Raw genomic sequence first — 15,221 nt, 5'->3', positions numbered from 1 at the left:
ATCTTTATGGAGCTAGGTTTCTGGAGGCGGCTGTGACAGAAGTATTTTAGGGGGGATAATGTGGAGCAGAAAAGGAAGGTGAGGGTGTCCAGTCGGATTTCAAAATTTGAGAATTGTGCAGTGCCCAACGAGGCATACATCCCATTAGTAATTATGGTTAAGAACAGAGGAAAAATTTTCTTTCCACTTATGCGCATTGTTATTCAAATGATCACCACGTTGTTAGGCTAAACACTATTGTGTGGCCTAATTTACTCAGTAAACAGAACATTTAGGTACTTGTTCTGGCCTGGGGTGCCATGAAAAATTACTGACACTAAGGGCTGCGAAGAACACTTGAGAACCTCTGCTTTAACTATGAAGAAATCCCTAAAACAATGTTAAAAACCTTCTCACCCAGGGGTGCCAGGCTGGCCCAGTGGGTAGAGCGTGTGACTCTTAATCTCAGGGTTGTAAGTTCGAGCCCTACATTGGGTATAGAGATTACTTAAAAATGGAAATTTTTAAAAAAAATGTAAAAAAACATTCTCACCCAGACACACGGGGGTCAGAGGGGACGCTTCCAAACACAAGGTGCATTCAAAGTCTGTGCCAGCCCCAGGGAGAGCAAGCAGAAAGGGCAGTCCCGACGGAGCTGGGCGGGGAGAACGCACATGGCCTTCCTCCCCAGGGCAGCAGCTGGCCCACCACTCCTCCCTGGACTTCAGTGTCCTCAGCAGGGTCGTGGGATCGAGCCCCGAGCTCCGTGCTCAGTGGGAAGTCTGCTTGGGTTTCTCTCGCCCTCTCCTCCTGCCCACCCCCTCACACGTGCATGCGTGCGTGCGCACACTCTCTAAAATAAATTTAAAAAGCCCCCCAAACTAGTATTTACTGCTTGCTTAAAACACACCGGCACGGTTCTAAGTGCTTTGTAAGCGTTGGTATTTGCATCTTACAGGGGCCTGTGGGGCCGCACTCTCATTGTCCTCATCCAGCGGGCCAAGGAAGCTGAAGTCTGGGCAAGTAACTTACCCAAGGTCACTGGCAGTATCAGCTGGGATTTTGGTTGGGGAAGGCTGACTCGAGAGCTGCCAGCTACCCTGCTTCACTGAAGGCCTTTCCAGGAGTCTGAGCTTTTATATCCAGACCGTTTCCGCCCCCCCCCCCCACATCCATTCAGGAGCGAGCATACCCCCGGGGGGAAGTGTGGTCAGCCATCCCCTAACTGCCAAATCCACAAGCCACCTCCCTCGGCTTAACTGCCGGCATGCTGACACTGGGCATTGATTTTTCCTTCTTGAGACTCTCCTCTCTTGTTTAGTATCTGTATCCATTTTACTTCATCCATCAAAAAAGGGATAGTCACAATTTTGTATATTCTTTTAAAGATCTCAGGAACATAAAATATGTGGAAGTAACTAACACAGTACTGGGCACATAGTAGTCCAATGAACAGAGGGCACCCCCTTATTTCCTCTTTACCATGGCCATATGCTCCCCTCAGTCCCAGTTCTGCTTCCTCAACACATGGCCAGGCTGCCCTCACTCAGGTACCTGGCTAATGGCTGCTTCTACGTAAATGTCCACCCCCCCCTTACAACCTGAGCTCCTTTGGGGCAGGCGTGTGGATTCTGCAACTCTGTCTCCAGCCCCTGGCACAGTGTGCTTGGTAACAGCTGGCCAAGGCCACACCAACCCAGATCAGTGGCAGAGTCAAAAGGAGGCTCCCAGAACTCCATGCTCGAGCCAGATGTTCTTAAATAAATGGTTCTTAATCCTCTTTGGGCCACAGGGCCCTCTGAGAATCTGACACATGATACAGACTTCCCAACCAAAATGTGTGTGTACATACACACCACATACAACCACACCACAGAATAAAGTTTCAGGAGTTCCTGCAATCTATAAAATTCATCCACTGACTAGGATATGAACTTCTACATTGGCTGATAAAAAGCACTAGAGAGATGTATATGTACCAATAAGGAAATGTGTCCATGATCTACTATTACATGAAAAACCGGGCACAGCTTCTAGAATACAATCTCAGTAAAAGAAACTACATGTTTATGGGGCACCTGGGTGGCTCAGTCAGGCGTCTGCCTTCAGCTCAGGTCGTGATCCCAGGGTCCCGGGATCGAGCCCCGTGTTGGGCTCCCTGGGTCTGCTTCTCTCACTCTCACTGCCCCTCCCCCTGCTTGTGCTCTCTCTCAAATAAAATCTTTTAAAAAGAAACTACATGTTTATATATATATATATATATATAAAACAAGTCTAAAAAGTCAAAGGGCAGGTACTCTGAGAATGGACTGGGGAACAAGGAGACTTTTGTATTTTGGGGTATCCTCTGAATTCTTTTAATGAGCCTGTGTTTATTTGCAGTTAAAAGATCAAACAAAACCTTAAAAAACAAAACCCCCTACATTAAACCCTGGACTCAGGGCCGATCAGCATCTGACCCGAGGCCGCTGATGTTCTAGAAGGAGGACCGAGGAAGTGCTGCTGTACCGCGTGCTGGGTCCTCCTCAGGGAACAGGGGAGGGTGCTCAGACTTGCTCCGACCCCCTGTGCAGCCTGACCTGCGATCCCTGCTCCCTCCCCCAACCCTACCCTTTTAGCCAGGAACCGTTTTTCAGATCTTCCGGCTGAAAATCCTAAAGGGCGCCTATGCCTGCGCGACTCCCCCTGACCGCCTTGTTGGCAGCTGTGTGGGCCGCCAACGAGCCATCCCACTTGAAGTCTTGGCGGGGGGCGGGGGGGGGGGGAGCGGCCAGCTCCAGCAGGCCTAGGCAGCAGCTCCGGCGCTTGGAAGCCCATTCGTCGTGGTTGGAGCTTTTCTGCCTGCCTTGGGGAGGTGAGAAATGGAGTTATCTGTCCTGTTCTACTATATCAGGGTTGTTTACCTTGTTGCCTGGGACTCCGAGAACCTCAGCAGGGCAACAGCTGAGCAGCCCAGTGACTAAGCTCTCCCCAGCACTGGGCATGGGTTTCCAGGACACTTCACACTCTCACTCTCCTCCCAGCCACCCCTCAGGAGGGACAGCTGAGCCTTCTCTGATGGCCTGCGGGGGGACCTGCGGCTAAGGAGGTTAGGCACGGAGCCTTGGCCTCCAGCGGAGGAGAATGAGCCACGCGGGCAAGAGCTCAGCATTGCCAGCACGGGCTCAGGCCAGGGGCAGGCGGCAGGGGTGGAGCCTGCTTGTTTGACATAGTCTGTCTGAAGTTTGGGGTAATACCTACGGATAGTCCCCTCTCGGCCTGTCACCTGGTGGCCCAAACTCTCAGACTTGAGCATCCCAGGCCACATACGAGCCAAGGAAGCCAGGTGATTCACGTCCAATGTGTGTCCTTACCGCTGAGAGCCACAACTCTGCATGGGGCCCGAGCTGGCTATTTGGCCCTCTTTCCTTTTGGGGATCAGAGTGTCCCTGACAAAACCCGCTTGAAAACAAGATCCATCACTGAACTAGCTTATTTCCCTTCATCGTGGGCCAAGAACGTGGCCCATGGAAATGTGTCTCATTTCTGCCTCCTGTGGCCCTGGGCACTATAGCTCCGAGGCTGAGTTTGGGCGGGGAACAAGGTGGCTTCCAGTCAAGGTGAGCTGGGAGTGTCTCCAGCCGAACTCTGGAGACAGACAAGCCTGGGTCTCTTGCTGTAAGTCGCATTTCCTCATAATGTCCACTTCCCAGGATCTCTTATTCCTGCCAACAGGAGGCAGAACCTGCACCTAACTCAGATCTGACTCCTCAGGGCCCAGCCTCATCCAAGAGGCACCTGTTAGGTACAGGCTACTGTTCCGGTTATTACCTTCTGGCCCAGGTGTGAGCACTCCCACTGTATGGGGTTTAGGGGTTTTAGCTCAACATGATGAGCCAACTGCCTTCCAGGTTTGGACTTGCCCCTAAGGCCCTGGCATCAGGAGTGACCCAGGACGCGTGCACACTTGCACACTCCGACATACACGCATACCAAATGCAGCTCCCAGGCTGGGACATGTGACTGACACTGCTCCCTTCTGGTTCCAGCTGACCCCAGGGTGCCCAGCGACAGCCAGGCTCCATTAACAAGTCAGACCCACGGCTGCCCTGGGATTGCCCTTGAAAGAAAGCAGAGGGAATACACCAGGGACACCTGCCTGGCTTCCCTCTGCAGCCCCCAGAGCCTGGGCATACCTCTTCCTTTTTGGCGTACCTTTTTGACGGCACACTGGAAGCCAGTCTGCTTGTCCTCCATCCTGTGCACCTCCCCGAAGGAGCCTCTGCCCAGACAGGGCTGGTGCGTGGCCCAGTGGACCTCCTCTCGGTACTCATAATCCACCGGCTTGAGTTTCTGGGGTTGGCAGGAGAGAGGCCCGTTTCAGTGGCCAGGGCAGCAGAGGGACAAAAGGTTACCGTGAGGAAGGCGCTCTGGGCGGCAGTCTTTGTCCGCCTGCTCGGGTGGAGCCCTTATCACCAAAGACCCCAGCGGGTCTGAGGCAGGGCTCTGGAGGGGCAGGACCAGAGCGGGTTACAGGAATAAGTGAAGGCAAAGGAGAGCTTCGCGGGTGGCCCAAGTCTAGTTGATCCTTGTGATGAAAGATCCTTCTCCCCGGGCTTTGTGGTTGTGGGACAGAAACGGAACTGTCAACAACCTTGACAATGAAAAAATACAGCTCAGGAGCTATAAGGTAAAAGAAAGGGAAGGGACTGCAGAGAGGGGTAGGGGGCAAGGGATCGTGTCCAAGATGGATGGAATAAGCCCCAGAACCTTAAGTCTGGTGAAATGACTTAAGAGTCACAAAGCTCTCCAGTAGAGAACTGGGGTGGGGGGAAGAAGGCAGGGCAGGGGGTAGCGCGGATGGGCAAAATCCTGGTCTTTCACAGCGGGGGTGGGGAGTGGGCATCTGTGGTTGATACTGCCAATTCCTGTTTCTCAGAATACGTATCATTCATCACACACACATGCACAACAGCCATAAGCAATAATGAGCTAACCAACCAGAAGAACTCAAAAATAGAAGTCTCTAAAGAGCCTGAAGAGTGACCTGGAGGCGGAGTGGGGGGTACTGCCTCTCGCCAAAGCTACGCACTTTCCTACTCTCTGACGGGTTCTCATGCACACGAGTGACTTCCATAAAGAGCGAAGACCACCGCCCCCAAGGGCAGAAGTGGAGAGTGGGTGTGGCAGGTTTCCAGTGATGCTGCCCAACCCCCCCTCCCTCAGCAGGTCCCACCTGACTGCCAGCTGCCGATCTCGGCCCCAGAGTGGGTGGCACCTGTGCAGGTGTGTGGGGGCTCGCTTACCTCCGTAAGCAGGACCCCCTCGCTGTCCTCAGTCTCGGGGCTGGGCTTTCGGGGCTTCGAACCCCCTGCCGACCAGGTCTTGGCCAGGCTGGCCAGGCTGTGGGCCTGGCCGGAGCTCACGCTGCCCTGCAGGGCGTGTACCAGGTACTCCTCCACAGAAAACTTCTCCCGTGGGCCACGGGATGGGCAGCCGGGCTCCAGGTGGGGGCCAGGCACCGGCTTCTGACTGTCCACGCAGGCCAGTTTGCTCAGGTAAGGGCCAGCCAGGGGCTGCTGGCTCTCTATGCCAGTCAGTTTGTCTAGGAAGAAGGACTCTAAAGGGTGAGGTTTCCAGGGCTGGAGAGGATGGAATGGGAAGGGATGGGGCAGCCTGCTGTAAGGGAAGGGGTGCACGGGCTGGGGCAGGGGGCCGAGGGCCTGCGGGTGGTGGAGTTTCCACACATGATTTAGACATTGCAAGGGGCTGATCAGTTTGTGGAGTTCCGAGCGAGGCAGGGCCGGCCGCAGGTCCTCCTCGAGTTTCTTGAAACACAGTCGGCCAAGGCCTGGCTCCTTTGGAGGCTTGGTGAACTGGAGGGCATTTCTAACATACGTGGGGCCTAGTGGAGATTCATCCTCCTGTGCGGGAGAACGCCAGGTGTTAGGACCCGGGCCCAGGGCCAAGGCCCCGGCAGCATCCTGAAGGCCCAGGCAGCATCCCGACGGCCCCAGGAGCCTGGGGTCTGGGCTGTGGTGGTGACTCTTACCTGCACGGGGACTGTGCAGCTCTCCTGCTCTGGGGTCCTGGGGAGGGGTTTGGCCAAGGCCACTCCGGCCTGCGCCAGGGACTTCGAGCTCTTCTTCTTGCGCTTCTTCTGGGCTTTGCTGCGGCGCTTCCCTTTCCAACACACACGGGCCATTTTGCCCTCTGTTGCGTGGGCCACATTGTTGGGGATCTGATCAAGGCTCTCGGACTGGCTGTTGAAAGGGACAGATCCGCAGGTTGAGTGTGAGGCAGTGGGGCAGCGGGGGGACGGCTCAGGAACTGCGGTTAGAGTCGTAGAGACCCCCGAGGTCAGATCCTAGCTTGGTGAGTGCTTGTGTAAACGTGGGAAGGGTCCTCAACCCCGAGGAACCTCAGTTGTCTCATTTATAAAATGGGCGTAGGACTTCCTGCCATGCAGACGAAGGTGGGGTTTAAAGGATACCGCTCATTTCAAAAGCCTACCTCAGTGCCTGATCCCAAAGCAAGCTTCCGACAGACAGCGGTTATTACTACCATGATGGGGCGCACGCTGTTCTTTAGGGGGGGATGGGCAGATGCAAGATTCCCACACTGCTCTCCAGGGTGGGCTGTCCCTGGAGAGGTCCCCGGGTGCGGGGGGGGCATATGACTCGGAGGGCCACACTCCGCAGCGGGCACTCTCAGCTCTGACAAGAGTCTGTTTCTGTTGCCTCTGGATGAGGGACAGTTGAGTCTGGGCACCTCCACCCCCACTGGTTCCTGGAGATCCCTGGTTTCCGGGAATGTAAGTTGCTGCATAAACACAGACGCCATTGGGGCGCCTGGGTGGCTCAGTTGGTTAAGCACCTGCCTTCGGCTCAGGTCACGATCCCGGGGTGGGGGCGGGGGGGGGTCCCTGCTCAGTGGGGAGTCTGCTTCTCCCTCTGCCCCCACGCCCCCCCCCCATGCTTGTGCCCTCTCTCTCTGAAATAAAAAAATAAAATCTTTAAAAAACAAATAAACAAAAAGTCTCGGCTGATGCCTGGTACCAGGGAGCCTTCCATTGTCCGCCAGCCTAGAGGCTCACTACCACTGTGGATCCAAGCTGGCTCTTGGTGTTATGGCACCGGCCACAGAAGAGTGTCTGAAAAAGCCACTGCCAAATAGCTGTGCAGCAGACCACAGCCTCAGCTGCCCCCCAGTGGCCTCACCTTCTTCTCCCCAACAAAGGAAGCAGATTCACAGCAGTCCTAGGGGCTGCTAAAGGCCTATGGGCTTCTCTCAGGCAGCTGAAAGAAATGGGCCCTGAGAAACCCCCTACCCTGGGCCCTGGGGGCAGCGTAAGGCATGTGATCTGACCCAGCATTTCTTGGTTCAAGGGCAGCAGCCCTCCCCCAGCCTTTTTCATCACTAGCACTTTGCAAATCCCAATGATAAAAAAGTCAGCCTGTTGGTAGAGGAGGGAACTGTCTCCGGGTTCAACTTGCAGTTAGCCAAAAAATCATCTTTGGGGATGGGGAGCCTGGGAGCAGACCGAGCCTCACTCTGGCTTCCTTTCCGTGGGGCCACCCAGCTGCGAATCTGTCTGTCGGTCCCCTCCGGTGTCCAAACCCTCATCCCTCCTTGGGCGTGTCTCGCAGGAGAAAAGACACCAGCGGGTTTCTCCCACAGTTACAGCGGCCCCTCGGCACCTGCGTTCCCGGTCACGCACCACTGGGAAAGTGACTCCTGTTCCCAGCACCCTCCCTACTGATGGGAAACGAGAGGGGAGCAGCAAGGACTCTGAGGAGAATAAAAATAAAATGTCAAGCTGACGGGACCCAGAGGCAGTCATCCACACTCCGTGAAAAGCTTTTGAAAAGCTTCTTTGGCTGACAGAGCAGTTCAGCCAGGAAAACCTGGGCGGGTTCCAAGAGCTGAACCACAGGTGCTGGAGGAGGGAGCCAGGGGTCACTGGGGAGCGGCCGGGGCAAGCAGCCGGGGGAGGGAGGACTCGGTTTCAGGTCCCTGGGACCCACGCGAGCTGGCCTCCTTACCTGTAGTGTTTGGACCCAGCAATGAAGATCCGCTCTGAAAAGGTGGGGCTGAACTCTTGGCTGTTTTCACCTTGTGAGTAAAGGAAAAGAGGTTGGACGAGCGGAAAGGAGGAGAGGAAGAACAAGACCTGGGCACTGAGGACAGAGACATCTTAGAGACACCCTCTCGGGCCGCTGCCCCCTCACCCCACCCTCCCGCTCAACAAGAGCAGAGGGCAATGCCAACAACGGGGGCAGAAGGGTGCCCACCTCCCTTCACTAACGTGACTAGGTGACGTCATAGAACACACCCAAAGCAGCGGCTGGCACATAGTAACAGCTCAATAAACACCAGCTGTCGTGTACTTCTACGTGACTGTGTATGCGCCTACTAGGACCATCATGTCACCCACTGTTTTACTTTGTATTCTCTCATCTCTCCTCAAAAGCCAGCCAGAGGGAGTGGAAGACAGGGGAAGGATGTGTACATGTCGGAAATGCCACCTGTCTCCCCAGGCTGTATCCCAAGAAATCTTAGAGGGTAGGGGGTACAGAGGAGGACTTCTGGCCTCAGCCAGGCACCCAGGAGTTTCTCAGGCTCTGGTGGCAGCCACCATGCCGAGTCATTTGGAAGTATCGTGAGTGCAAGCAGAGAGGACCAGACAGGCCTCACCCTGCATTGGCCTATGTCCCCTTGACTGGCCCAGCAGGCCAAAGAGCAGGTGTTCATTCTCTGGGGTGGAGCCACCTCAACGTAGAAGGTGGGGAAGGGCCTAGAGGCCCCAGAGGGGCTTTCCAAGAGACCTGGCCTTTCCTGTCTGGGGCCTCTCCAGAGATGCTCAGGCTGCCCAAGGTCACAGCACAAGCTGATGGCCTGCTTGACGATCCTGCCAAGAGCCCCAGGACCTGTGAAGCCTCCCAGCTCTCCTCTCCTGCTCCGCTCATGATAGACAAAAGCCCCTACACACCACTCCTCCCTTCTGTGTTCCAGCCCCCGGCACGGTGACAGCTCCCACTTCAACTCATTCTTGGCTTACCGCCCACCCCCCCAGTTGTGTCTTGTGAAAATCTCCGATCGTGGTCAACTCTGACCTTCCTCCCCCGTGCCCTGCCACACTGGCACGAGGACTGTGCCCACCTGCAGGCCCGCCCGCCTGCCCTCTGTCACCAGCCCCGGTCTGGGCCCTTACATTCGGCCTGGGCAATGATGGAGATGGCGGCCAGTCCTCCCTCGGAGCCTTCCTTGGCGGTGCCTTTGGTGATCACGTCGTTCAGGATGTCCCACTTCCCGCAGAACACGGGGCTCTTCTCCACAGCCTCGAGCTTGTTGACGGGGCCTTGCTTCTTCCCCATTGCCTGTGTCTTCTCCTTGGCTTTGGCGAGCTCCTTCTGCTGCCCGGCTGCCGAACCAGGGGCGCCTGGGCAGGCCATTTCCATCACTGCCATCTCCCAGGCTCACACTCACCCTGAGGGACCAGACGCAGAACAGGCTGGGTTAGAGGAGAAAAGTGGGGGTGAGGCTTTTGACCTCTTTCTGCCTCATATATTTATCTTCCAAACACCCCAATGGCAAAGGAGTCATCCCTTCTTGTTCCATGTGGCATGAACCTTCACCCTGGCTCCTGCTAGCGCACCCCCACAAGCAGACTCCTTCCATTCTGCCCAGCGAGGAGGATTCCAGCCCACTCCTCCAGCATGGCCAGGGCGCAAACAACTGGGTTTGTCCTTTCTTGCTTTTATAAATAATGGCCGAATCTCCTTCTGTTTTTTTTTTTTTTTTTTTAAATGCTGAATTTTGCTCTCCCAGAACGTGGTGGTAGATTCCATACTCTAAAACCACCAGTCACCTCAGTGACTCTGCACAAACCTTGCCTTCTCAGAGGACATGTCTACACTGGCCACAGTGGCTTTTCTCCAAATGGGGAAAATCAAATTTTTGTTCCCTAGCAGGAGGTAGATACATATATGTGTGCATGCATAGATTTACGTGTGGATATATACATTACACACGCGCGCGCACACACACACACACACACACCATTTTACAAAGTCTACAAATCAGCATGCAAATGGCAGCGCCAGCACTTGGCTCTTTTCCCAGGACGCATCTGTCTGTGGCCTTCCAGAAGGAACTGACATGCTTCTTTCTGTAATGTCCGTACTCATTGCTGAAAACCTCTCCTAGGTATCAGTTTTCTTTCAGGCAACATTAGTAGTGGAATATTTGTATTAGCACCCCCAACACCGATCTATACCTCTAGGACTCCCAAGATAAAGCGCAGGGCTTCGTGTCTCACTGGGTTCTATCTCCAGCAGTCCTGTGCGTTCCCCGGAAGCCCCAAGGGAGAGTGAGCCCAGTGTTGAGACAATCTTGTGCAAACAGCACGTAGACTAGAACTGTCATGAAAGTGATCTGCACTGATCTGGGATAGCGACCCTATGGGAACCTTTTGAAAGACTGGGCCTGTGAGCTCCCAAAGCGCAGGTCCCTCCAAGTCGGGACTTGCTTTCCACCGAGCCTGAGAAGGCACCGCATTCAGACTTTTTTTTTTTTTTTAAGATTTTATTTATTTATTTAAGAGAGAGAATGAGATAGAGCATGAGAGGGGGAAGGGTCAGAGGGTGAAGCAGACTCCCCACTGAGCAGGGAGCTTGACGCGGGACTCGATCCCGGGACTCCAGGATCATGACTTGAGCCGAAGGCAGTCGCTTAACCAACTGAGCCACCCAGGCGCCCCAGACAGGTTTTTAGTAAGTGCTCCCTGCTGGCAGGCTGGTCTAAAGCTGCAGTCTCCCCTGGTGGCAGTCCACTCATCCTGGAACACAGTTCCATTCGCTCTTCGGGCAGAAAGGCGGGCCATGTGAAGGCAAACCTCTCCACCGCTGGTCTTTTGTCCTGTGAGGCTAGAAGCTGACCTGGGATGGTGGGGGCCTGGGCATCTCTAGGCTGAAGCTCTCTTCCTACCGAGTCGGCCTCACTGCAACAGCCACGAAGCACGGAACCAGCTCGACTCAGGACGGGGTGGGGGGAGGGTGAGATGGGCTTGTTGGTCACTACAAATTTGATCCTTCCATTTCTGCCTTCAAGGGTCTGCTGACTCCGAACTCAGAGCGGCTCCAGCTTTCAGTTCAGATGCCTGGGCTTGGCCCTGAATGCCGGACGCTGGGGAGGGGCACGGGTGGCCTCATTGTTACCTGTTGACCTTGAAAAGTCTAAGGGGTGTTCTGACTTCCAAGTGCCCACCTGTCTCAGCCTCCTATTTTTTTTTAAGATTTATTTATTTATTTGAGAGAGAGAGAGAGAGAGGTGGAGGGGCACAGGGAGAGAGAGAATCCTCAAGCAGACTCCCCGCTGAGCACGGAACCAGACATGGGGCTTGATCCCAGGACCCTGAGATCAGGACCCAAGCTGAAATCAAGACTTGGCTGCGTAACCAACTGCGCCACCCAGGTGCCCTGTCTCAGCCTCTTTGCCAGAGGAAAAGGGGTCTTAAAAACAAACTGCAAGCCCTAGGAACCTAACACTATTAAAGATGCGCCAAAAGGGACGTCAGTAGTGCTTTAATCTCATTTTCATTTGAAGAAACTGATGCTAATTAGGCGGAGACTTGCCCAAGGTCACCCAGCCTTGTGTGGCACCACAGGCCCAGGACCTAGAACCCCTAGCTCCAGGCTGTGCCACCCCCTCCCCGAGTCTCCTGGGCTCCAGGCAAACACAAGGGGGAAACTCATGGCCCTGTTTGGTCAGAAGGTTCCTGAGGGTGGGGGTGGTGCCCTGAGCGGAGGAGATGATCGATGCTGGCTGAATGGGGGTATCAGAGGGTGACCTTCAGAGACAGGATGATCCCGAGCACCAGGGATGAAGAGAAAGTCCCATCTGGAGTGAGAGAAATGAGGCCAAGGTTGTTGCAAGGGCACCCAGCTGTTTGAGATCTAGCTGTGCTTCGGTTCACAGGGCCGGTCTCTGTCGGACATGGCTCATCCTGAGCTACAGCCCTCCAGAGAGGCTGGGGGGCTGCCCCTCGCCCCCAGGAGCCATCCTGTTGCCTTGGTAGTGAGATGGGCCACTGGCCAGGGGTCCTGATCCCCCCTCCAGGAGCATGCCGGACTCCCCCGTGCCAGGGAAGCTGAGTCTGAGGCAGCAGGGCTAAGGGCCCCCTCTGCAGTTCTCTGATGACTCATCCAATAGCCTGGCAGGCAGAGAGAGGAACAAGCAGCCCGTTGAGAGGTTAACCCAGAAGTTGGCAGCTGAACCTGTGAAGGGCACGGGAAAACAGGCTGACCCTCACCTCCCAGGGGCACAAAATCACAGCCTGGGAGCTGTACAGCTTCTCCGGTGCCACATGACCATGACTCAGACCCTCACTGATAGCCTCCAAGTTCAAGAAGCTATTCTCAGGATACTCTGGCCTGAGAGTAGCTCTCCTACACATTCACACATGTTTGCTCCCTCTCTCCTTCCCCACTTCTACAAGGGTTCTGGCCTACAAAAAACAGGGCTCTGCATTAAGCCTGGGACTGCTGGCCAGGTGGCCTTCCTAGCCCTGAGCTTTGCCCCTGGCTTGCTGCCTCAGACCACTGCCCTGCAGCTTTGCCCCTTCTTTCTCCTGTAGCTTGTGGGGAGTGAAGACTGAGCCTATTAGGTCTCTGCCTTTGAAGGCAAGTCAAAATCCTGATCCATTACTCAGTCTGGACGCTCTCCCCAGCTCCACTCTGGCCTCAAATGTATGCTGCTCCTCTCTCACTGTCAGGGCCGAAGATGTGGGCACGGGTAATAGCCAAACCCGCTGAGCTCACCTACAAGGCCACAGAAACCAGAGGGGAAAGAAAAGGTGTGTTATTTTTTCAGTATTCTTTTAGGGCCTGGTGCCCGTGCACTGCTTGTCTGTCTTCTATGGGGCCTCGATGACCACCGCCCCCGGAGAAGTCTGGTGGTCGCCGTGACTGGGACGGCACCAGAGCAACCCTTGGGCGTATCTGTAGGACATGCCTGTTGTGGGCAAGGCTCCTGGGCCCTGAGACAAACTTGGCTCCCTCACCAGCTAGTAAAACTCTTCTGTCCAAGTTGGGGAATTCTTTTTTTTTTTTTTTTTAAGTAGGCTCCATGCCCAGTGTGGAGCCCAATGTGGGGCTTGAATTCACAACCCTGAGATCAAGACCTGAGCCAAGGTCAAGAGTCAGATGCTTAACTGACTGAGCTACCCAGGCGCCCCCAAATTAGGGAGTTCTTAATGTGGGTTCAAGGATAGCCTCAGGATGGTCTGTGAGCCACAGAAACCATATACAATTTGTATTTTTACAGGGAAGAGCTCCACAGCTTCCATCATATTTTCCAAGGGTCTGACATTCCCCAGAAGGTTGCTGTAGTCTCTTTAGAAGATCAAGGCCATGATTCTGACACCGCTCTTTCATGACAAAGAAGAGCTCAATAATGTAGCAGTTTCCTACCTGACTGCAAGTTAGAATAACCAGATGAGTTCTAAAATGCACTTGCCCTAGACCTACTGAAACACTTCCGGGCATTAGGCCCAGAATCTGTATTTTTGACAAATTCTCTGGGTGATTCTGATGCCAAGGGGTCAGAGACTACCATCTGACCCCTGGTCTATACTGTAAGGCTGTCCTGTCCAATATGGCACCACTAGCCACATGTGGCTATTTACATTTAAGTCAATTAAAATTAAATAAAATTTAAAAATCAGTCCCTCAGTTACACTAGTTACCATATTGGACAGTGCAGATACAGAATGTTTCCATCACTGCAGGAAGTTCAATCAGACAGTTCTTGTTTACAACTATGATAGCAATGTTTTCTCTGACAGCAAAATCTCTGCTCCTAGGATTCTGCGACAGGACTGGAATCTAGGCTAAATGAATTGCCGATTAACTGGAAGGTACAAAAATATGTTTTATTTTGATCTTCAGTGATGATTACCTTCACATTTCAGTTCCCTTTTTTAGTAAGTGCAGTAAAAACACCAGACTAGGAACCAGAAGAGAGGGGTTCTAGCCTTGGCAACTTTTTAAAAAAAAGCCAGTGGGACCATTTTTGTCAAATGAACTCATAGCTCAACGCCCAGTATATAAAAGAGCTGGAAGCACGCAAATGATATGGAACTCATATGAGAAACAGCTGTTCTGCTAGAGAAGGTGGGCAGGGGCCTCATGCGCTCAACTTCCCTTCATCCACCAAGGATTTCTGTGGAATCCTACGTCTTCTCTTCTGAGGAAGAGAGCTTGAAAACCAGTGGCCTAGGAAATCTTGTGAGGTTCCTTCTAGTTCCCCAAGTGTAACTGATCTGTCAGGATCATCTGAGGGCAGGATGACCAATTCAGAATGATCACTGTCGATATTCACTAAGCACCTACCATTTATTGACCTCATTTGCAGATGTGAAGACTGAGGCTCTGAGAAGGCCTGGGGCCTGCCAGACCAGCAACACAGTTACAGGTTGCAGAGGTGGGGCTGGACCCACGCGACTGTCCCCAAGACTGTCTCCAAGCCCGCATGCTCAAGCTCGAGCAGGCCACTGAGATTCTTCTCTCAGCTGCTTCTGACTTGTGGGGACCAAATGAGGCAGTCGGTCGGCCTGGTCCGCAGAAGATGCTGAATGAAAGCTCATCCTCTTGCCCTTCACCTGCCTCACGAATGCCATCACCAAGACAATGGGACTTCTCGGTGTTAGCACGACAGAGACAAGGTGTTCAGCTGTAGCGAAGGCATTTAACATGCTGAGCCTCAGGTCTCTGCATACAAAAGGCAAATAAAAATCTGTTTTACAGGGTCATCCTGGAAATGTCCACTGAGGGACCAGGGCAGACCAGGGCAAATCCCTCTCATGACTATTTCATCTGGAAGTAAAAACTTGTCCTCCTCTGAATGCCCAGAGGGGACAAATAGCAGAAGTAGAATGACTCAACTTCCTTAATAAGATATTAGTTGAAAACCCAATCTTATTCTGATGCTTCCTCTTTTAAGCCTTCAGCTTGCCTGGCCACTAGGCCACACTGGGCTGGCTTCTGCCTCTCAAGAATGAGGGGCTGTGAAGGAAGGGGAACCAAGGTCAAGTGCCAGGCAGAGTGAGCTGGCCTGGCAAAAACAGCCATCTGGCCCGGCAGATCCAGAGATCCTCATACCCGCTCAGTCCTGGCTCCCCTTTCTGCCCTGCCTGCTCTCCCTAAACTTCCCTCCCCACACCCCCGCCTCTGTTCTGGCCAGTCTGCTCCTCTCACTTCCCT

General features: G+C 53.9%; 1 protein-coding gene across 2 annotated transcripts in view; it reads right to left on the bottom strand.

Annotated features, from left to right (window-relative positions):
- Window positions 1–15,221, bottom strand: part of MAP3K14 (mitogen-activated protein kinase kinase kinase 14) — a 42,441-nt gene that overhangs the window by 10,336 nt on the left and 16,884 nt on the right. The window contains exons 1-6 of one of the 2 annotated variants that reach the window (XM_028092842.2): window positions 14,352–14,729; window positions 9,173–9,448; window positions 8,004–8,073; window positions 6,011–6,221; window positions 5,265–5,882; window positions 4,174–4,311 (exon numbers count right to left, since the gene is read on the bottom strand). In XM_028092842.2, the coding sequence (XP_027948643.1) occupies window positions 4,174–4,311; window positions 5,265–5,882; window positions 6,011–6,221; window positions 8,004–8,073; window positions 9,173–9,428 (1,293 nt within the window). In that variant the 5' untranslated portion in view covers window positions 9,429–9,448; window positions 14,352–14,729. Of the gene's footprint in view, window positions 1–4,173; window positions 4,312–5,264; window positions 5,883–6,010; window positions 6,222–8,003; window positions 8,074–9,172; window positions 9,449–14,351; window positions 14,730–15,221 lie in introns of those variants that run through there. The other variant, XM_028092841.2, reaches the window with a different exon arrangement.

Source organism: Eumetopias jubatus, unplaced genomic scaffold (assembly GCF_037043125.1).
Source record: "Eumetopias jubatus isolate StellerSeaLion01/CBP00866 unplaced genomic scaffold, mEumJub1_p1.0 scaffold_10, whole genome shotgun sequence".
NCBI classification, from domain to species: Eukaryota; Metazoa; Chordata; class Mammalia; order Carnivora; family Otariidae; genus Eumetopias; species Eumetopias jubatus.
This window is presented reverse-complemented; position numbering and strand designations above follow the sequence as displayed.